The sequence below is a fragment of the Sinocyclocheilus grahami genome, unplaced genomic scaffold, assembly GCF_001515645.1.
Source record: "Sinocyclocheilus grahami isolate Dianchi unplaced genomic scaffold, SAMN03320097.WGS_v1.1 scaffold1359.1, whole genome shotgun sequence".
NCBI lineage: Eukaryota > Metazoa > Chordata > Actinopteri > Cypriniformes > Cyprinidae > Sinocyclocheilus > Sinocyclocheilus grahami.
Genome location: NW_015506538.1, coordinates 110,932 through 135,741, shown reverse-complemented (window position 1 = coordinate 135,741; position 24,810 = coordinate 110,932). Strand labels below are relative to the sequence as shown.

Here is a 24,810-nt window from a genome sequence, read left to right as displayed (position 1 = left end):
CGCAAATGTAGCCACACATTGGATCACTGGAGCGCTTAGATTAGCGAGCAAGGTCGTGGCAGATCGCTAGGTCCGGTCGTCACAGATGAAGAAAAACAAAAAGCGCATAGGAATCGATAGGCAGAATCAATTTTAATTTGACAATATCCAATTCCTGACCTTAAGTATCCGATTATGGAATCGGAATCGATTTTCGATTCCCAACCCTAGTTATTACTGCCACTGCACCTGCCTTTTCAGCTGCTTTTAGTATTTCTGAGTTATCGTCCTGTTGAGTCTACAACATTGCCTGCTACAGGACCTGATGAGTTGTTAAATTATTTTAATCTTGTTTGTTCAGAGATCTTGGATAATGTTGCATCTTTTAAAACGAGAAGTCAAAAATTGAACCATGGTTATATGATGTTAATTGGAATCTTAGGCAGGTTTGTCAGACTGCTGAGCGTAAGTGGCTTAAAGACAAAATGCAAGTACCTTATGATATTTTTAGAGAATCTTTATTAAATTATAAAAGAAAATTATATTTCTTACAAATTATTTTGCAAAATGTACAGGTGTATCTCAATAAATTAGAATGTCGTGGAAAAGTTCATTTATTTCAGTAATTCAACTCAAATTGTGAAATTCGTGTATTAAATAAATGCAATGCACACAGACTGAAGTAGTTTAAGTCTTTGGTTCTTTTAATTGTGATGATTTTGGCTCACATTTAACAAAAACCCACCAATTCACTTTCTCAACAAATTAGAATATGGTGACATGCCAATCAGCTAATCAACTCAAAACACATACAAAGGTTTCCTGAGCCTTCAAAATGGTCTCTCAGTTTGGTTCACTAGGCTACACAATCATGGGGAAGACTGCTGATCTGACAGTTGTCCAGAAGACAATCATTGACACCCTTCACAAGGAGCCACAAGTTAACATCAATCAGTACTCAATATTAATTTAAACTGCTTTAAATATGACTGCTGCTTATTTCCTGTGCACTTCTTCGCTTGACCGTAGTCGCGTCTGTCTGCTTACTGCGTTTATTTAACCCATCGCAATTTATTGGAACTGTGTGAACTAGAGTGACTACTCACCTTAATCTTGTTCTAAAGGCTTATTACTTAATAACACAAAAATGTCCTGCTCGCACTTGCCAATTTAATGGCAGAGAATGGTGACTTTATTTTTTTGTTGTTGTTTTGAAGCGGATGCATATCTGTCGTAAAATAATCCTATGCATCTCGTGGCGTATATTCCAAACATCCTGAAGGTATACTGAGGGTTTGGTGAGAAACAAACAGAAATGGCAAGCTATTATATTTTATGAAAATCTTGCATTGCAGTGCGAGTGCGCAGCAGCTCATGCCGTGCACATCCTTTTGAGATATCATATCAATTATAATCAATTTTAATAAAACAAGACTACATTATAAAACTCTAACAGTAGGCTATTTAATATCTGTTGTTCTCCTGTTGTCAGTCAGAATGGCAGTTCTTGCGTGAACATTATAGGCCTATATATACCCAAGCCGATTTATTATTCCTTCCTTTTTGTCTTAGTGTTTAAAATATTTATTTGAAACAAATTAATTAATTAAACGAACAAACAGACTTACTGTGTGAACAGGGTAGGCTATGTCAGCTGTCATATCATATATACCCTGCCATGCCAGCTGATGCAAAGAATATAATTTATATCTACACAGAAGAAAGCCCTGTCTAGACTCTGCCCCGGTACGAGTTGTGTCGAGCGATTCATTAGCCTGTTTGTTTGATGAAATGTAGTTGCAATAAATGTGTTAAGAATCAATACAACTGCAGCAGCAGAGGACTATTATTCTGCTGCGTGATACTGCGGAAGAACTGAGGAGGGCACGGTTTGATCTTCAGCTGGCCAATCAGCAGAAAGGGGTGTTAAATTCCCGCCCATGTGTAGAAATCGAATATTCAAGCTGTTTATTCATTTTTCTACCCCTGAACGAAAAACAAAAATTTAAGCTGAATTCTTGTTTTTCGTTTTTTGGAGAAAAAAAAAAACGAAAAAAGGAGCCATTTTCAAATTTTTCTACTTTCAATATTAAATCAAAAAACGAATGATCAAATGATACACTGTTTCAACAATTCACTAAAAATGTTTTTTTTTTATTGGTCTTATGAAGTATTCTAATTTGTTGAGATAGTGAATTGGTGGATTTTTGTTAAATATGAGCCAAAATCATCACAATTAAAAGAACCAAAGACTTAAACTACTTCAGTCTGTGTGCATTGAATTTATTTAATACACGAGTTTCACAATTTGAGTTGAATTACTGAAGTAAATGAACTTTTCCACGACATTCTAATTTATTGAGATGCACCTGTAAATAACCCATAGGTATTATTTGCAACCATAGATAGAGTCCCTCTATTAAAGTTTTTTCTACTCCATTCAAGGATTTGTGTGAGAGTTTTCTTAAGTTTTTTTATTTTATTGGTAAGATTGATACTATTTGGTCAAATATTTTGCTTGTAGGGAATGTTGTAGTCAATGTAAGGAATTTTTCCCATTGCTTGAATAATTTCAAATTGGTTTCCTTGGCCCAGTTGAAAGACATCATATTGCATATTGCATGGGGCCTAATGGTTAGAGAGTACGACTAACCCAAAGGTTGCGGGTTTGAGTCTTGGTATCAGCAGGGATTATAGGTGGGGGGAGTGAATGATCAGTGCTGTCTTCCACCCTCAATACCACGACTGAGGTGAGACCCTTGAGCAAGAACCAAACCCCCAACTGCTCCCAGGGCACCACAGCAAAAATGGCTGCCCACTGTTCTAGGTGTGTGTTCACTGTGTGTGTGTGTGTGTGTGTGTGTGTGTGTTCACTTGGAGGGGTTAAATGCAGAGCCGACCGAGTTTGGACACCCCTGTTGTAGATGCTACTGGCCCTAGTATTTTAATGATTATTAACAGTAGTTTATTTTATGTCAGTGTGCCATTAGGGTTTCAGCTTACAATTATTAAACCAGTTTTTAAAAAGGCAAATCTGGATCAACAATATTTAATTCCAAACAATCAGTAAGCGACAGGTGCTAGGAAACGCTGTTTTGTACTCATTTATTGACGAATCGGCTGTGGTGAATGCGCTGCTTCTCTGCCGCTCACTGCACAGAACAGATGCCGAGAGAGGTAACACTTCTCCGGGAAAGTCAGACCTCGCGTTCGCGGGACAGCACTGGCAAAATCTTCCAACTGAACCATAGCTAAGGTTAGGGGTGCTACGATTGATCGGCTACCGATCCCTATTGGCCGATACTCACGTAGGGATGTTTGATTGGCGGTCTCTAAAAAGGCTGATCCTAAAGAAAACGATCTCAAGCTGATGACGCTGGTGTGAGAGGTTTGGCACGACATGCAGCGGCACCGTCTCAGTCTCTGTCCGGAGCGGGTGAAATAATTATAATAATGAAGGTGAGGTAGTCACCTTCATATTTTTTCATTAAATAACTTAAACTAATTTGAAAACCTTGTGTGAGACGTAATTTCACAAACAGCGTGAGTGAATCACCATGCACGCGCTCTCTCTCTTTCTGTCTCAAAATACGCAAATGCCTTCAAATCACCACATCGCGCCTGTCTATAAGCGAGCTGCATGCTGCACAGTTGACACAGTCGAGGCAGTGTCACATCATCACTAAAGTTTATAAATTGCATTTCTTTTTAATTCTTGGCAGTGTTTAACCATTCAGCACTCTTGTGCTCTTCAGGAGACTGTGTGTTCATGCACACTCACAACGTACACACATAATGTCAGGTTCACACATACTCCGTTTGCAGTGCATACGTGGTGCATATTTTTTCCACGCTCATGTTAACGGATTAAAGCGTTCACTACATGCGGTTGCAGTCTGGCAGTGCGTTCAAGGAGCGGTGCGTCTGCAGCAGTGCAGTGATCGTTTCCGCATCGAGTCTATTTTTGCTGCCTGCAAGCGCTGAATTAAAGTACCGGCACATTGTTTGCAGTAAATATGAACATGGATTGACATGAAAATGTAGTAATTACACCATAACTGCATATTATAAAATCATAATTTAAAATCTACTATGTTTCACACTCAACACATGGCTTTTTGGCTAGGTTTAAAGGGAAAGAGCACTTTTAGACAAACAATAATAGGCAATAATAGATGGCAGGTAGGAAAACAAAGTTCTTTATGAACTGCAGGATTGCTTGTAATAAAGATTTAAATGCAAAAGGAAAGGCAGTAGAGCTGACTATTTCTGTCAATGGTTAGTTTGTGATAACATAAGCAAAGTAGTTTAAATGTTTTGCCAATTGCTTGAGCAACTTAATATATAAATCTAGAAGTAAACGCAAAAGTAAAAAGCATTGAATAATGTGTTGCTTATATTTATTGTGTTTAAACATGTCTGTGAAAGATTGTATTACTGTACCATGTAAAAATAAAAAAAAAAGAATTGCAATGCTGAAAAAGCATTTTCAGTGACAATGTTTGGATTTGAAATGAAAATAATGGATAAATGTTGTGTTTCTGTTAAAGAGCCACGGATCAGTAGCGGACTCCTCTCACAAGAGACACCTAAGAGGGGAATTCACCCCATTTTCAAAAATGAAATTCAGGCCCTGAATAAATGTAAAAAAAATCCTGATTGGAGTATATAAATAGTTAGAAATGATAAAAAGAAGGCTTTAAAAAGATCTGTATAGGCAGATACTGCTTTCTGTGATCAGCCTCAAAAATCCTGTTCGGAGCACCCCTAGCTAAGGTTTATCCAAAAAAGGTCGCTAGATTTGTCAGTATGAATGTTCTATGGAAAAAAGCCGCTAAAAGGGTCTGAAAGTTGACAGACTGAGATTCCTTAGGAGACCTTTTAACCTCTCTGGTCTTCACAGAACATATCATGTTCACAGAATGGCACAGAAACTGTCTTTTACAGATGTAGATGCACCCAAAATGAACTCAAAGAGACTTATACACGAATATCGTTTTTATGTGTGTGTTTGAATCTTCTTGCTTGAAACGTTTCTTCCAATCAATACTTCGTCAAATGTATCATATTCTTGTTATAGAAATAATGTCCAAAATTATACTCTGCAAGAGTGGGAAAATTCGGACCATGTGACTGATAAGATCATATGTTGATTTATGTATTGGGAGGAGAAACATCCAACACACCGAGCAAAGACAATATCTAATTGGTCAAGACACCATTTGGGATGTGGCCAACAACCCGGTTTAAATACTCAGGACACCATCAAATTATGCTTTTTAGTCATGTTTTAAGCCACTGATTTTTAGCTTTTAGCTTCAAGTCATCGCTTCTAGCCTTTAGTCATGCTTCTAGGTTTTTCCTTGCCTTTTTGCCACCGCATTTTGATGCTGGTTTTTAGTGCTCTTTGAGCGTGCTCTGGCTTACACGCCAGCAGCTCCTCTAAAACCATGAGGAGAAAACCCATCTAATCTCGTTACTATTATTCTTCTACTTTAATTTCATTTTCTTTTCCATTGAGAGTTTTGGGTTCAGAGTTAAGTTTTGTCTCCGAGTTCACCCCGAATCTGACTGCCTCAAAACTTCAACCAGCCCACAACTGGCTTCCCAAGAGTCACTTCAACGACTACTGAACTTCCAGCCAATCAGCAACCTCGGGAAACCCCCTTTTCTGCAATGACTACAACAAAGGGAATCCCCCTGCACAGGCAACGCAAGTACCTCCAGATTCTAGCTGAACTGGTGCATTTAATATAAATTTTAACCTCATTGAGCAAACTCAATGCGAGGGTTAATTAAGTGATTGATGGTTGTTCAGATCTATGCAATTCCACATATTGCTGTAAGCTTAGGCTTTCACATTTTCATTCTCTCAAACTCATTTCCTCACTTTCTCTCTTCCTGCAACTTGTATGAATGTGTGAGTGCATGTGTTAGATTATATCGTCTTAGATTTATCTAATAAAGTCTTATTCATATTGAAAAGAGAAGTATCTTGTTTTGTGCTTGCAAGTTAATGTCTTAAACTGCCGATCTTGTTACTGTGCTAATAAATAGTGTTTTCACTATATTTTGGATATTAATATTCATGCAGAATTGATGTTATATGGCTCGTTCAATGAATCGCTGGCCGACTCAGTGATTAGATGTAAAACAGTGCTTCTGTCCAAATTCCCTATAAAATCTTAAATGATTCCCTTTGAGCTAAATTGACTCAAAGGGACTTACAAAGTGCCTTCCCTTACAAAGTGCTTGACTGAGGTTAAAGGTTGGTTTGCAAATAATGTCTTACAATTAAATGAAGATAAGCCTGAGTTTATTATATTTGGTAACAAACAGTTTGAGAGAGGTGTGGTTGAAAGCCACAGACTACTCTCCAACAATTTGGATGGTTATGTGAGGAACTTGGGAGTAATTTTTTATTCTGAAATCCGTTTTGACCGTCAAGTAAACATTGTTGTGGAAACATCTTCGTTTCAGTTAAGGAAATTGTCTTAACTGAAAACTATCCTTTCAAACAAGGACTTTGAGACTGTTTTACGTATTTTTTTCTCAACACGGTTGTATTATTGTAATGCCTTATGTCTAGGCGTAAGTGAATCGCTGGATACTCGTCTTCAGTATGGTTTAAAATGCTGCAGCAAGATTTTTAAGAAACACCAGAAAAAGTGAACATAGGTTTTATATGTTGGCATCTCTGCACTGGCTACCTGTAAAATACTGAATAAAGTACAAGGTGATGATGTTTGTTTATAAAGCATTGCTTGATCAGGCTCCTGAGTATATAAAGAATATGCTAAAACCTTACCAATCTCATTGTCCTCTGCACTCTTCTCAGAGCATGCTCTTAACTCTCCCATGGTCTCGCCTGAGGCGTTGTGGAGATTGCGCTTTTTCTGTTGCGGCACTGGCACTTTGGAACACACTGCCATTATCTATAAAATCCTTGTCAAGCATGGACATTTTTAAAAGGGAGTTGAAGACTTGCTTGATTTATACGTTTGATTAGGTCAGACAATTGTGAACGATTTGTTCAAGGTTTCATGGTGTTATGTTATTAATATCTTTTGATTTCTAGATTATACTCTATTAATGTATAGCACTTTGGTCCATTTTTATGGTTTTGAAAGTGCTTGAAAGTGCTTTTGAAAGTGAAATTGCACAGATAAGTAATTCAATTGTGGTCTGAACGTCAAAGCATAAGACAAGACCAGACACTGATTGTGTGCAAATTCAGGCCCCGTCCACACGGAGACGCATTTAGCTGTATACGCATACATTTTGTATTGTATAGGCATTTCGTCCAGACGGATCCGGCATTTTGGTGAGAGTGAAACCAATATTTTTTTAAATCGGGTCCCAGAGTGGATAAATCTGAAAACGCATAGTCCAAGTCTTCTTCTCTGTTTTTAGTGTATCTCTGTGGCAGAATTACAGCGCCACATACTGGTCTGGCATGTATACTACATCGTTTTGTGGTTTCGTGTGGACGCAGATATTTCTTGAGACGAGGGAGAAAAAAAGATTGGATAGGGAAAGCTCTGGCTTCGTGTGGACACAGCCTCAGGGTATTGTTCATGATGAAGGGTTAATGAGTACTCAGGTGGAGGTGATCAGTACTTGAGTGAGTGAGCGGTGTGTGTCAGGGTGTGGAAGGCTGGCATGGTTGTGAAAGCTGACTCCTTGACTAAAGCATTTTCAAACCTTTGGGAGGCACTGTATAATTCAAACATTCAGGAAAAAGTGATGCAAGTATGACGCAATGCATGAAAACACTGTTATAAATCAGGGGTAAGCAACATCGGTCCTGGAGAGCCGCTGTCCTGCAGAGTTTGGCTCCAACCCTGGAGAAAGAAAAAAAAAACCTGCCTGTAGTCTTAGTAATCTTGGAGACAATGATTAGCTTGATCAGGTGTGTTTGATTAGGGTTGGAGCTAAACTCTGCAGGACAGTGGCTCTCCAGGACCAACGTTGCCTACTCCTGTTATAAATGAAGGGTTAATTTGCAAAAGCAGATAACTCAGTTTTTATTAATTTTCATAAATCATGTTTTATTTTTATTGTGCATTCCAAGTAATTTCAATCAAACTGCAGTTGAGTTGTTTTGATTAAATAACTCAAAATTAAAAATACAGGTAACTAACCAAATAATTTTTTTAAATTGAAAGTATATATATATATATATATATATATATATATACACATACTGTATATTAAAAAGTTTTTTTTTTAGCAAAAGCAGATAACTCCACATTTCATTTTTCAGAGTTAATCTCCTCAGCTGACAATGTACAGTAGACGCCTAAACTTTGTTGTTGTGATTACACGCGATAGGGAGCTTTTCCCTCACCACTGTAATGTGCTGCTTTAACAAGGTTCTGTGAAAGTTTGTCGAAATGATCCATCCTTGATCACTTTTAGTCAGCTTTGACGAAACTCCTCTCAGCTAGCGCGTCTTTTCAAAGTGACTAGCAGACTTGGTAACCTGACCTGAATACTGCGTGCTGATTCGCTAAAAATGACTTATCGGGTTTTGTTCACAAACAACAAGGCCTCCACATGCCTTAAAGTGGACAATACTGGCTTTTGTGACAAAACATGTTTAGGGTTCAGAGCATGCCATTTGTGGAGAATAACGCACAGCAGTCAGTTCATTTTGTTTAAAAGTGCCGTTTTTGCAAATTAACTCTTCAAATGGTGAGCAGATCTGTAAGGTCTTCAAATAATGTTGATTTTGTTATTGTGTGATCAACAGATTTGAAACACTCACCTTCTGTAACACCCCAGAGGACAAAAGCCATAAACATCATAATATTTGGAAGAAATGCATGAAGAACCCCAATAGTCCTGACACGTTTGGGTGCAACGGGGTCTAAAGAACAAATACAGAATGTTAGTGTATGTATATCATCTTGAGCCACTTTACATACACTTACCTTATTAAATGTTTACTCAGCTGTGACTGTAGTTTCTAAGCAAATCCCTAAGGCTAAGTCACCATGGGTTCTCTAAATAATTTCCCAAGGGTTTTTTATGATGAGTTTTGTTCGTTGAGAGCATTGTACATTCACTTCTCCCACCTACAATCCCTGCCGATACCGAGACTCGAACCCATGACCTTTGGGTTACAATTCTGACTCTAACCATTAGACCAAGACTAAACCATTCTAAAAATGGTTGGTTGATTTTCCTAAAACTCTAACACTGTGACATTGATATACTCTATTTGGACATCTCTCCACATTGAATAAATGTCTTTGAGTTATTTTCCTGTAAACATACCTGTGATAAATTGTGATCTGCAGTAGATCAGACAGCAGAGCAGAAGTGCAGATCCAGATGCAGCAATACAGAGAATCAACATCAGTATGTGTGAAACAGAGAAACCTGTTAAAATACAGAGATTAGACTATAGACAGAACACAAAGTTGGTGTCATTTATTAGTGGGGCAAATGGAACATGTGCCTACTATTGTTTGTGAAGTCTGATTTAGTCCTTACCACTTCTTGAAACAGCATTCAGCAATATTTAAAATACAGAAGAATCACCAACACATGAAATTCATCACTCTTCTGCAGCTAAAAGGACTCACTACCCAAAGCAGCAGTAAACAAACATATGCCTGCTGTTGATATACATTAATTAACATATGTGGTTTATTAAAATAAAACGTGAAGTTGGATTAGGTTAGGAAGGTGGACATTAAAATTCATCACAACAGACCTTATATGGGAATTACAATCTGTCACAGAAATATTTAAATAACCAAGCTTGATTCCGTAAACATAAATGAAAGGTCCAGTCAGACCACAACTAAAATATTGTCCTGTAAATTAATGGAAGAATATCGGCAACACGTTTGCTAGTAATTTACTGTTAACAGTTATTTGCAGTAATCTACTTTACAGTATGCTACTGTAATACCATTAACTAAATCAGAATGAGCTTTATTGCCAGGTATGTTTACACATACGAGGAATTTGTTTTCGTGACAGAAGCTTCCACAGTGTAACAGAATGACAGTGACAGAACAAAAAACACAGATAATAAAAAATAGAACAAGTAAATAAGGAATAAAAATATATAAATTGACAGTTGTATGAGCAGGTATATTACAATAGACAGTTTTTGTATGTACAGGTACTGTATATTATGTGCATATTTGAGGTGTAGACTGAGTATGTGTGTTAGATAAATAAGTGTATGAGTGAATAAATAGTGTGTGTTCCACAGTTATTGTTAAGTGTTCATGAGATGGATGGCCTGAGGGAAGAAACTGTTCCTGTGTCTGGTCGTTCTGGTGCTCAGTGCTCTGTAGCGTCGACCAGATGGCAACAGTTCAAAGAGGGAGTGTGCTGGATGTGAGGGGTCCAGAGTGATTCTGCCAGCCCTTTTGCTCACTCTGGATAAGTACAGTTCTTGGAGAGAAGGGAGGGTTGTACCAATGATTTGCTCAGCAGTCCGGACTACCCTCTGAAGTCTTCTGAGGTCAGATTTGGTAGCTGAGCTGAACCAGACAGTTATTGAAGTGCAGAGGACAGATTCAATAATGGCGGAGTAGAACTGTTTCAGCAGCTCCTGTGGCAGGTTGAACTTCCTCAGCTGGCGAAGGAAATACAACCTCTTCTTAACTAATTTTAATTTGCACCTTTAAGTTTATAAACTAATATTTACAGTGTGTGCATTATTATTATGCAAGTTGATACTTTGATCATATTTTTTTCCAAGCATTGCCTCAACTGTCTTACACTGTATATCCTAATCTTTTGATATAGAGTTTTATATGGGGTGGTGCTATCCTTTTGTTCATTCAGACTATTCTGTTATTTTCATGATACTGTCAATTCATTTTTATTTATTTTTGTTATTATTTTGGTTTACAAAACTATCCATTTAAAGTAGATGAAAAATTATTATAGATATCTTTTTACCTTCTAGTACTTTCTACATACTTCCTAGAATAGGACTACATACAGTGCATTCGGAAATTATTCACTTGTTTAGACTCCCGTCTAGCCCAGGGGTAGGCAAGTTCGGTCCTACGCAGTCCTGCAGAGTTCAGCTCTAACCCTGAAAAACAACCTCACCTGTCTAAAGCCTTAGTAATCCTGAAGACATTGATTAGCTTGTTCAGGTGTGTTTGATTAGGGTTGGAGCTGAACTCTGCAGGACTCGGGCTCTCTAGGACCGAACTTGCCTACCCCTGGTCTAGCCACTCTGCCATAAAGCCCAGATCAGTGGAGGGCTGCAGTGATGGTTGTCCTTCTGGTACACATAATCTCTGGAGCACAGTTATAGTAACCATCAGGTTCTTGTTCACCACTCTTACTAAGACCCCCGATTGCTCAGTTTGGCCGGACGACCAGATCTTGGAAGAGCCCTGGTTGTGCCAACCATCTTCCATTTGAGAATTATGGAGGCCATTGTGCTCTTGGGAACCTTCAGTGCTGCAGAAATGTTTTGTAGCCTTCCCCAGATCTGTGCCTTGCAACAGGTCTCTGAGCTCTGCAGGTAGTTCCTTTGACCTCATGGCTTGGTTTTTGCTCTGATATGCATTATCAGCTGTGAGGCTTTTTATAGAGAGGTGTGTGCCTTTCCAAATCATGTCTAATCAATTTAATTTACCACAGGTGTACTCCAATCAAGGTGTAGATTAGTGTTGTGCGATATGCTTCATTTTCAGATCCCCATATCGTCAGCCTGTGAGATCGCCGATAAATTATATTATCGCGTGGGGGCGGGACAGTGCAATACTTCACTAATTTATTCATATATTTAATCATTTCTAAACGTAAAACGTGGAGTTGGTTAACTACAAAAATGTCACATCGCCTATTTGGCAATTTTTGGATATAAATCAAGCAGTCTGCAAAATTTGCACCAATGTTGTGTGTGTAAGAGAGTCTCAAACGTCAAACTTGTTTGTACATTTGCGTACTCACCACCCCACTGAGGCTGTTAAACTAGCACCAAAAGAAGCTTCAGTGACGGTCAGCAAAGGTCCAAGTCAGTCATCAATTGACGGAGCTTTTGCAAAAAGCACCAAGTACAAACGAAACAGTGAAAGGTGGGCCTGGTGCACAGCAGCTGTTTCTAAGTATATCGCGAAGGAGATGGTTTCCTATCATACCATTGATAAGAAACGTTTTAAAGAACTACTTCAGACATTTGACAAACAGTACAAGCTGCCAGGGCGCAAGTATTTAACCAAAACTGGTATCCCTGATCTGTACAATAAAATGAGGGAGATCATCGCTAAAGATTTGAAAGTGGTTGACTTTGTCGCTTTGACCACAGACATGTGGTCAAGCTTAAATATGATCCCCTACATGTCTGTTACAGTCTATTATATTTCAGAGGAATAAAAACTGAGTGCTAAATATCTCTAAACAACATTCGTCCCGGAGAACCACACTGCAGAGGTACTGGCTAAGATGATGGTAGAGGTCTTGAATGATTGGAACATAAAAGAGAGTCAAATTTTCTGCATCACTACTGACAACGGGGCGAATATTGTTACGGCAGACCTGCCAACCTGTACACATTTTGCGTAGCGGGTACGCATTTTGACCTTAAAGTACGCTGGGACGATTTGACACTCTAAACTACGCAAAAACCTGGTGACCTGTCCACGCACAGTAAACAAGCAACAGAAAAAGATGAGGAGTTCAACCAATCAGAGCGTTTTTTCCGGATTTGCATTTAAATAATTTCCGTGTGTGTTTTATTTCTCTCCAAACTGGCTTTTTTTGTGTGTCCGTGAGTCGTGCGCTGAGATGAGGAAACACGTGCATGGTGCATCTGAAAAAGAAACATAAGCCGAGCATGACTTGTAATTCGGAGTGCTTCTAAACCTGTTGTCTAACAAAACAGAACATTATAACATAATCAGGGCTCCATAACAATTTTTTCTGCCGGTGCGACTGTGCACTGGCGCGACCACCATGTTGTTCAACTCATAAGTGCTGCCATTTCTGTAGCATATGAGAAACATCAAACGGCAAAAGAAACAAAAGCAAAACTTAACCGCGCTACGTTTCAGCTGCGTAGCGTGGACCGCTACGCAAACAAACTTGCATATATGTACTTTTTGCGCAGGGGCGCCCTCTAGTATCCAGTATTAATGAAACAGACATTACATGTGTTCATAGCACTAAATAATGGCCAATCTATAAAAATAATACTTCTCTCAAAAGAAATTTAAGGTAGACATGTGATAATCCATGTTTTTCTACAGTGTACAACAATGTACTGGAGTTTTAATTAAAGTATACTGGAGTTTTATTTTTTTTTAATCACTAAAAACTTGCCCGTTTCTTAAAAAATGCTTATGTAAAATAAAAAAATACATCAAATCACAATTATAACCAGTAGACGGCAGCAGAGGACCACTTATTGGCTTATTAGTCATTCATTTCTACTTTTCTCTATATTTTGAAATTATAAAATCAATATTATAAAATATCAAATCATCAAGAAATCAGATTTTGTCAGAATTTTACACTTTTTGTGTATGAAGTAAGAAAAGTCACAAAGTGCCCAGACAGACAGACAGACAGACAGACAGATAGATAGACAGAGACAGACAGATAGATAGACAGACAGACAGATAGACAGAGACAGACAGACAGACAGACAGTGCACCTGTTACTGTTGTTAATAAAAGTAAATTTTGTATGCATCTTAACTCAAGCTTAGTGCTTTACTGTCAAATCTGTATAAACAATAAATAACAGAAAAATAAACAAGAAATGAACATGTAATATTATTAGTAACTGAACTTATTAATGCAAAACAATAGTAATTTTATGATTAAATGATCTATATTTTAATACTCCCACCCCCAGCGCTAGCAAATCTGCTCCTGGCGCCACCATCTGTACAACTTAGTGGCGCTGGTGCCACTGCTCTCAAATGTTAGTCTGGAGCCCTGACATACTCCACAACATCAGACAAATGTTAGAAATAACTTCCGTCCTGATCTGATGTGGCTTATTATCACAGAATGACGCAGGAATATATTCTATACTCATACTGTAATAAAGGCTATGTTGATTAGCAATGGACTATAAATATACTTATAAAAATACCAGAGGTGGTTTTAAGAACACAGATAAACATTGTCACTGTTGAGTGTTTATTGTCTTAATGTTCTCTTTGAATGTCATCATTAAAAGTGTTTCTGTCTTCTTTCATTCAGTTACAGCCATAGCTGCTTTTGTCCATATTAGGGATTTCTCGGAGCGTCATTGAGCGCTATTTCTTAAGTGATGCATATATGGACTTTTTGCGCAGGGGCGCCCTCTAGTATCCAGTATGAATGAAACAGACATTGCATGTGTTCATAGCACTAAATAATGGCCAATCTATAAAAATAATACTTCTCTCAAAAGAAATTTAAGGTAGACATGTGATAATCCATGTTTTTCTACAGTGTACAACAATGTACTGGAGTTTTAATTAAAGTATACTGGAGTTGTATTTATTTTTTAATCGCTAAAAAGAACTCTGTTGTGCCAAACCATCAGAACCAAACTGAAAACTGTGGTTAAAAAACTGTTATTGAACCTTGGGCTAACTGTATTGTTGCATTCCTACTGTTTACCCTAAAATACTGTATAACAGGAATATCACAAACTGAGTGCAGACTCTGAGTACTAACCTATGAAAAATATTTAACATGAAGTCTAGCATTTTGCAGATTGTGCAATTACGATTTTGACATTAGCCATCAAGGAGCTTCAAGTAATGTAGGAATAGGCTATATGACCCCCGGTATCACCCCATATCAACACACTGATGTACTCAATTTCCAAAGGTTGGCAGGTCTGTTACGGCCATACGAGGGCTCAAATGGTCATGGCTAAACGTTTTTTCCTGATGACAAGAGCCGTCGCACACTCCCAAACCTAACTTGACAGGACATTGCCATACTAGAGGCTGTCAAAGATGGCTTGAAGCCTGTCGCAGAATTTACTGATATTTTATCAGCTGAAAATTACGTGACAGTCTCATCTCTGCTGCCGATGCTGCATCTTATGACGGATATCCTGAAGGAGGAGATGGCTGATGTAAAGATGATGCAGAAATTAAAAAGGGGATCTTAGAGAAACTTAAATCGAAATATGACGACAACACACTTCAGTTGCTGCGAAAAGGGACCCTCCTTGACTCAACTTGAACCCTGAACAACTTGATGGAAAGATAAAATCAAGCCACCTGTATGCATCAGAGCGGGGGAGGAGGGGAGGAGGAGGAAGAGAAAGAAGTAGCACATGCAGCAGCTCAGATACAGCCTGCTGAAAAGACCAAAACTCTGGGACGTCTTCTGGGCAGAGTGGAGCAGTCCATGTCCACAATCCCCGCAGACCAGCAAGCAAAATCGGAGATCACATCCTACTTGCAAGAGGAAGATATTGATGGCGATGACAATCCACTGGAATGGTGAGGGAAAAAAAGGAAGCTGCTATCCTTTAACAGCAAACATGGCTAAAAATACCTGCGCATTACTGCAAACAGCACTCCATCAGAGCGCGTGCTCAGTGCAGTGGGCAACATAGTTACTCCCCACTGCAACCTCCTCAAACTAGACAGAGTAAACCAGCTTGTTTTTTTAGCTAAAAATCTGTAGACATAAATACCTGAATGGTATAACAAAAATTACCTTAATTGTTTCGGGCCTTGTGTTTGTTTTAGGAATAAGTTCATTCGAGAACATTTGAGGTGGTAATTTAACTATTTTGATCCTTCATTTTAGTTGTTGTTCTTTCATTGTCGTTTTTTTTATTTATCAAAGCCTATTTTGTTATTTATTATATTTAGGTTACCATCAACCTGTCTCACAGCCTGTCTATTTTAATGGACATCATTTATTTTTGGGCCGGGGCTAAGACAATACAACAATTACAATATTTATAGGCTACATTGTCTGCTGAAATTAAAGTATTTCACTGCACTTATACAATAAATCTAAATTGAATGGCTTACTATGTGCAATATTTTGTGTTAACTCGTTCTTAAGAAGTTTTCGTTGTCATTGTTTGAAATAAAGCTGCTTTTAATTTGAATTGTTGACTGATTGTTGTGTGTTTGGACCTATTAGACTGTTATTATAGTTTATCATTTTAATTATATAATAACAGTAATAGCAATTTGTTATTGTATTATTATTAGTATCAATAAAATTGTATGTTTATGTGCTACGCAAAGAAAATGAAATGCTATCACATATGACGTTTCCGTTTTCGCCTTGGCTCATATCATGACTCATATATCACTTTGCAATGTAATTTTGAAATGACATTGTAGTCTTTTAAAAACATGTTCACTGAGTAATTCTCATTTTAAAACTCAAATGCGCGTGGTGTTGCAAGTATCGGTTAGGCTATGCAGTGATGTTGACGTGAACAATAGGTTATAGCTGGGCAAATTAATTGTAATTCATTTATTAATAATAATAATAATAATTTAATAATAAAAATAATATATTTAATACATTCATGGGAAACAAGACAAATATCGTCTTGAAATCGCCAAAGGCCTCAGCTTTCGGCGATATCTCTGCCTGTCATCGGTACGCGATACTATCGTCTATCCCTAGTGTAGAAGCAACTCAGCAACGATAAGAGAAATGGGAGGCACCTGAGCTAAACTTCAAATGTTGTTGCAATACTTATGAATACTTATGTGCATGTAATATTTCAGTTTCTTTTTAATTTAATTTAATTTTAATTTTTCAATTCTTTTTTATACATTTACAGACATTTCTAAACTTTTGTTTTCACTTTGTCATTATGGGCTATTGAGTGTAGATTAATGAGACAAAATTAATTTAAATGATTGTAGTATCAGACTGCAACATAACAAAATTGAAGAAAAGTGAAGGGGGTCTGAATACTTTCTGAATTCACAGTATTTACTTTCTTAAAATTATTTGCAGCCAAAAAAAAAAAAGCCAATCCAAAAATGAATTCCTCTACTGTATTGAATTGTAAGAGTAAACTGGTTTGTGTTTAACAGTTAGTTAGTTCAATAGTGTAATAGCTGGTTTAATAGTTTATGCTCAAGTCTATCTGTTACTCACCCAGTTTCTCCAGTACTACAGTTGCATTGGCTGAAAGTCCTCCAGCAAACACCTCACACATGTAAACTCCTTTATCCTCAGTTCTGACGCTCTTCAGTCTGAGAGAGAAGTTTCCTTTGGGGATTTCAGCAGTGAAGAGCTCAACTCTGTCTATGTATCGCTCATTTGATGAATGTGCCTCATTGTTTTGGTAGAGCAGAACCTGAATATCTTCATCTATTTTCTTCCATGAAACCTCCTCAAAGTCTTCGGGTGGGATGTGAGAGTCTACAGAGCAGTTCAGAGTGACGTCTTCACCCACAGACGCAGATATGGAGCGACTCGATCCTGATACTAGCAAACGCTCTGAAAGAACAAACAGTGTAAATATACATTCAGTAATTAGTTTCTGTAAAATCATAATGAAAATAATGGAAGGAGCTCATGTGTTCAATACTCACCAGCATTAACTTTTATTTGAACCACAGTCTCACCAGAATCCTGCTGACTGTGAACTTTACATTTATACTGTCCCTCATCTTCAGCTCTCAGATCGTCCAGCCGGAGGGAGAAGTTTCCACGTTGAATCTGATCAGTGAAGAAATGAGCTCTATCCTGATAATCCTGCTGCTGGGCTTCTGCTCGACTCTCACCGTCCTGATACAGATGAACCAGAGTCTCTGAGTCTGTTCTTCTCCATTCCACCTCCAGATCCTCCACTGATAAAAGTTCATCAACAGAACAGGGCAAAACCACGGAGGATCCCAGAGGAGCAACCAGAGGACCAGAGGGACCGTGCACAGTCAACCCTGAAATATGAATAAACAATATTCATTAAATAATAAACACTAGGATGCTCAGCATGTAACAACTATAAATACAGAAATAAACTATTTCTGCTCTGTACAAATTTGCTGTACAAATTCATTTGTATAAAGAGTTGTGTATTATTGGTGCACACAAACTGTTAATTTTACCTTTGATTAAAAATCTAACAGATTGAAAACCATTTCTCTAATACTGGTTCCGGTAAAAAAATAAAAAAAACAGGGTAAAGAATTAACTTTTAGTTTACTTTTCAATGAAAAGAATAGCAACACTTCCTGGTAGTGCTGACTCTGGCTACTATATAACCCGCTCATATTTAGCACATGTAAATGTATTGTAATTTTCAAGGTTATTCCCTTCCCACAGTCACCTTTGGCTGCTCTTTTTATATTTTTTTATTTTAAGATTAATGAATTATAGTTAGTTAACCAAATATCAAAACGTAGCCAGAAAATGCATAGTGTCATTTTAATATCAACATCAGGTTCTGCACATTTAATCCTTCTCATGTCTAAAACAAATATATTCAACTCGCCTATAATAATGCTTCAAATCTCTTTAATCTGTTTGAAGAGCAGCTCGATTAGGCATCGGCTATTTGCACTAAGTGCAGATAGCGATAGATGACAGACAATAGTCTATTAGAGCCGTGTATGATTTATCTAATGGCTTGGAAAACGCCTATTTTTCACATTCCTCATAGCACCGCGGTCAAGCCAGCGAGTTCAGAAAAACACGGTCAAGCCAGCCGCGGTTGAAATTGGTGTTCGCGCGTATTACAATGATTACGGTAATTGCATGAACACACAGAGAGAACGCACTTTCAGAGCACTTTTCATTTAGACGCCCAGAATTGAGATATAATACAACAAGATGACATTTCTCGATTTCTTTTTTTTTGTACTCCGGCTTTAATATGCGTGTTATTTATTGGTGTTTTGACGGATGTGTGTTACTGTATTTTTCGACCTTTCAACTCATAGCAGGATTCCTAGAAAAAGAGAAATGGAAAATTATTGGATTTCCCAGCTAGCAGGGAATGTTCTCATAACTTTGCGTACAGGTTTGGTTGATGTTTTAGAGACAACATTTGAATGTAATGTTCAAAAAATGTTTTAAGAATGTTTTTCATTTCAGATAATGTTCCTAAAACGTTAAGTGTAAACAAAGCTAGAACATTTTACCTGCAACATTTTGAGGATGTTGTTGAGGTAACAGATTATATAATGCTCTCACTAAAACATTGGCATAATGTTTCAAGATAACGAAGAAAGAACATTCTCTCAGTCACATTAGGAGAACGTCATAGGAACATCACTGAGACGTGTAATGTTTTTATAAAACGTTCTTGTAACGTGACAAAGCTAGAACATTTAACCTGCGACATTTTAAGGATGTTGTTGAGATGACAGAATATAATATTCTCAAAACATTGGCACAATGTTACAAGATGACAAAGGAAAAACCATTCTCTTAACCACTGGAGAACGTTATACAGTGCATCCGGAAAGTTTTCACAGCATGTTACAGCCTTATTCCAAAATGGATTAAATTATTTCTCAATTCTACGAACAATACACCATAAACGTGAAAAGTTTTTGAAATCCTTGCAAATTAAAAAAAAAAAAAAACATGTGCATAAGTATTCACAGCCTTTGCTCAATACTTTGTTGAAGCACCTTTGGCACCGATTACAGCCTCAAGTCATTTGGAGTATGATGCTACAAGCTCGGCACACCTATTTTTTGGCAGTTTCTCCCATTCTTCTTTGCAGGACCTCTCAAGCTCCATCAGGTTGGATGGGGAGTGTTGGTGCACAGCCATTTTCAGATCTCTCCAGAGATGTTCAGTCGGGTTCAAGTCTGGGCCACTCAAGGACATTCACTGAGCTGCCCTGTAGCCACTTTGTTATCTTGGCTGTGTGCTTGGCATCGTTGTCCTGTTGGAAGATAAACCGTCGCCCCAGTCTGAGGTCCAGGTTTTCATCAAGGATGTCTCTGTACATTGCTGCATTAATCTTTCCCTCGATCCCGACTAGTCTACCAGTTCCTGATTCAGAGCCTCTGCTCAATACTTTGTTGAAGCACCTTTGGCACCGATTACAGCCTCAAGTCTTTTTGAGTATGATGCTACAAGCTCGGCACACCTATATTTGGGCAGTTTCTCCCATTCTTCTTTGCAGGACCTCTCAAGCTCCATCAGGTTGGATGGGGAGTGTTGGTGCACAGCCATTTTCAGATCTCTCCAGAGATGTTCAGTCGGGTTCAAGTCTGGGCCACTCAAGGACATTCACTGAGCTGCCCTGTAGCCACTTTGTTATCTTGGCTGTGTGCTTGGCATCGTTGTCCTGTTGGAAGATAAACCGTCGCCCCAGTCTGAGGTCCAGGTTTTCATCAAGGATGTCTCTGTACATTGCTGCATTAATCTTTCCCTCGATCCCGACTAGTCTACCAGTTCCTGCAGCTGAAAAACATCCCCACAGCATGATGCTGCCACCACCATGCTTCACTGTAGGGATGGTATTGGGCAGGTGATGAGCGGTGCCTGGTTTCCTCCAGACATGACGCTTGCCAAAGAGTTCAATCTTTGTTTCATCAGACCAGAGAATTTTGATTCTCATGGTCTGAGAGTCCTTAAGGTGCCTTTTGCGGAGGAGTGGCTTCCATCTGGCCACTCTACCATACAGGCCTGATTGGTGGAGTGCTGCAGAGATGGTTGTTCTTCTGGAAGGTTTTCATCTCTTCATAGAGAAACGCTGGAGCTCTGTGAGAGTGACCATCAGGTTCTTGGTCACCTCCCTGACTAAGGCCCTTCTCCCCCGATCTTTCAGTTTGGCCGGGCAGCCCCTTCTAGCAATCCTGTCTCAGAGGTCTACAGACAATTCCTTGGATTTCACGGCTTGGTTTGTGTGAGACCTTATATAGACAGGTGTGTGCCTTTCCAAATCATGTCCAATCAACTGAATTTAACACAGGTGGACTCCAATCAAGTTGTAGAAACTTCTCAAGGATGATCAGTGGAAACAGGATGCACCTGAGCTCAATTTTGTTCATTTGTACAATGTGTTACTTATGTACATGTGATTTTTTTTCTTTGTTGTTTATTTTTAATAAATCTGCAAAGATTTCAAACAAACTTCTTTCACATTGTCATAATGGGGTATGTTTGTAGAATTTTGAGGAAAATAATGAATTTTATCCATTTTGGAATAAGGCTGTTATATAAAATGTGGAAAAAGTGAAGCGCTGTGAATACTTTCCGGATGCACTGTAAGGATGTCATTGAGGCCGGAGGTGATGGATTGTTTTTTATAAAACGTTTTTATAATGTGATGTATTAACAAAGCTAGAACACTTTATTGAGGATACATTTTGAGGATATTTTGCGGATGTCGTTGAGGTAACAGTTTATACAATATTGTCAATAAAACATTGGTAAATGTTTCAAAATAACAAAGGAAGAACATTCTCTCAGTCACATTAGGAGAACGTTATAAGAACATCATTGAGACCTTAAGTGATGGAATGTTTTTTTTATAAAACGCTCTTGTAATGTGACGCATTAACAAAGCTGGAACATTTGATCTGCAGCATTTTGAGGATGTTGTTGAGGTAACAGTTTATACAATATTGTCAATAAAACATTGGCACAATGTTTCAAGATAACAAAAAAAGAACATTCTCTCAGCCACATTAGGAAAATGGTATAGCCTATGGACATGATTGAGGCCTGAGATAACAAAATGTTCTTTATAAAAGTTTCTTGTAATGGGACATGTTAACAAAGCTAGAACACTTCATCTGCAACATTTTGAGGATGTTTTTTGAGGTAACAGATTGTACAATGTTGTCAATAAAACATTGGCACAATGTTTCAAGATAACAAAGAAAGAACATTATCTCAGCCACATTAGGAGAACATTATAAGAACATAATTGAGGCCAGAGGGGGTGTAATGTTTTTATAAAAAGTTTTGGAATGTTCTTGTGGTTACAAAGCTACACTAAAAAAAAGATCTTTAAAGGTTCTTTAAGAACATTTGAAATCGACGAACGGTTGAAAGAATGGTTTGAAGAAATTGGTGTACAATGTTCGTGGTCGGAATCGTCTTAGTTGACGGAACTAAGTGAGTACGGAGTCTTTCACATTCAAACGCGGCGGAATCGGTTACAGAGCCAGAGGTGCTGGAGGATGTTTTACTTGCTGGTACAGTGCGTTGCCCAAACAACAAACTTGTCTCTAGGTCAGCGGAACTCTCCCTTCCACAATAATTACCTGTAACTTACATTTTCTATGGCTTTATTAGTTTACGTATTTATTTTTTATCTTTTACGTATTTACATACACAAAAATCAATCAAAAAAAGTTTCAATCTATGATGACACGATCCTTTTTTATCTTTATAACTTTTTCACATGCACATTTGATATAGCCTAGACATCTTTCAGTATTGAAGCTGGATCTTACTTTCTTAGAATTATAGTTGCATTAATTTTGGGTGTAATGCTGCTTTTGAATAACAGCTAGATTAGTTTTCATCCAGAGCCCAAACTGCCAGCTTGAAGATGAACACGGATGACGCAATAAAAGTCTCCATTTAAGACTGCAGAAGTATTTCACATTCTCCAGTGCATTGTTTCAGTACAGCGTTTTGAACCAACCAATCAGTTAAATAAGTGAATTTCCATCATCTACTGCCCGTTTAGTGTATTTAAAAGTATGATTTTTTTCCTCAGCATATCTTTTTTGTATAGGCCTATTAAAAAATTATTGCAGTTGTAATTTTGCACTGTAAATTTAATTTGATTGGTAACAGCCAGATGATGCATACATTTAATAAGGTTAAAAAATATTGGCCTTTATTAAGGTAAATAAAATCCTGGAGTAAATATAAAAAATAAGACTATTTAAGTACATAAAAGCTGATAGAGCACTGATGAAAATATAGCTTCTTATGTTTATGCCACCAAAAATCTTGGTGATGCAGTGCTTTTGTGAAGATATTTTGCATGGGATATTGTCTGCTGATATGAAAATGTCATTGTATGGTAATAATGAATAGCATTTTTGACAGTGAGGATATCATCCTGATAACCAGGGGGGTGAAAGTTTTGTGAAATTAGGCTTTTATTGTCATTACATTACACTGTATGGGACATTTTATTTTTGTTAAAAAAATAAATACATTAAATAAAATGACATGACATGAAAAGACATGTATAGGCAAAATCAATTGAGTTTTTTTTTTTCATTCACCAATCAATTTTTAGGTTTCAGGATTTTCGTTAACCAAACTTTGTATAAAGATGATTCTCAACTATGTTATGGAAGATAAAACAAAATGCTATGCTTAGGTCTCAGGAGGATATTTTGTTTTCTTTTAACATTAAATCAGAATCAGAATGCATTAAATATCACACATGCATGTGATCTATTGTGTATTTCCATCACAGGTATGGTCTTAAATTTCACGAAAGGTGGTATTAAAAAGGTCTGTAGACAGACACCCTGATATAATTCTCAATTATTTCCCCCCCCTTTCCTCAGAATTGTGCTGTATAAACACAGTTGCAAGAAAATGCCAAAATTGTAAGCTGACATTTTTCCTGTCAGAATTGGACAATTGCAACTTTTTATCTCACAATTTTGAGAAGTCACCGGCACTAATACATTCAAATACAGTGCCACTTTATATCTGATTTCAAATGAGCAGAAATCTGTAAGAAATGTTATGATCCATAGACAAAATAAATGATGAAAATTAGCTGTTATGTCGGAGCAATAGCCTAGCCTTGTGACCCACGTTCTGACATATACTACAGCTGTGCACAAGGTGACCTGAGTTCAAGTCTCGGCTCAGGGTTCAGGCTTTTCAAGCCAATGTTAAAGTTTGTTCACAAATTTGGCCTCTAGTTGTGTTATTAATAATGTATAATGGATTTTGTAGATGTGTTTTAAATTATAGAAACAACATAGATAGGTGGATAGCTGGTCATTCAAAAGCTAAATGCAGAAAATATGACGAGGCACTGGACATGACAAAGCGACCATTGCAAATCATTTTAACCTTGTGTCAGTACATCATAAATAGAACAAGGCATCAGTTTAATGTCGGGTTTTGTCATGTCGCGCCACGCCGCATCCAGTGTAGACAGCATCACTAATTATAATGGGTTCTACTGTATTTTGCCGCTCACGTCCAGTGTAGACACAGTGTTTAATGTCGTTGGTGAGGAGGAAAGCCTGTGTGTGTCCTATGCCTTAGCGGACAGCATGAAACCCACAAAAAATACATAAATGACAGAGAGAATGATAATAATAATAACAGTTATTCTCTCTATGCAATTTTTCAATGTTTTTCCCTGTAGGTTTTTTTTTATTGAAAAAGCATTAATTTTTCATAATGTTTAGTGAAATTATTTGGTAGTCTGAGGTGGGATGGGAATTCGGTAAAAGGGGGGCACCAGATTTTTTTATAGGTTTAAAGGGGGGCGTGACCAAAAAAGTTTGAGAACCACTGATATACACTGAACAAAATTATAAATGCAACACTTTTGTTTTTGCCCCCATTTTTCATGAGCTGAACTCAAAGATCTAAAACTTTTTCTATGTACACAAAAGGCCTATTTCTCTCAAATATTGTTCACAAATCTGTCTAAATCTGTGTTAGTGAGCACTTCTCCTTTGCCGAGATAATCCATCCACCTCACAGGTGTGGCATATCAAGATGCTGATTAGACAGCATGATTATTGCACAGGTGTGCCTTAGGCTGGCCAAAATAAAAGGCCACTCTAAAATGTGCAGTTTCACATACACATACATTCAAAATGCCATCAATAAAATGTACCTGTGTTCGTTGTCCATAACATATGCCTGCCCATACCATAACCCCACCGCTACCATGGGCCACTCGATCCACAACGTTGACATCAGCAAACCG

At 37.8% G+C, this 24,810-nt stretch overlaps 1 protein-coding gene across 1 annotated transcript in view; it reads right to left on the bottom strand.

Annotated features, from left to right (window-relative positions):
* The window catches only part of LOC107569563 (CD276 antigen homolog), a 61,652-nt gene that overhangs the window by 29,319 nt on the left and 7,523 nt on the right, over positions 1–24,810 (bottom strand). The window contains exons 2-5 of the mRNA XM_016255679.1: positions 17,504–17,851; positions 17,064–17,408; positions 9,262–9,366; positions 8,750–8,851 (exon numbers count right to left, since the gene is read on the bottom strand). Coding sequence (XP_016111165.1) covers positions 8,750–8,851; positions 9,262–9,366; positions 17,064–17,408; positions 17,504–17,851 — 900 coding nt within the window. The remainder of the gene's footprint in view (positions 1–8,749; positions 8,852–9,261; positions 9,367–17,063; positions 17,409–17,503; positions 17,852–24,810) is intronic.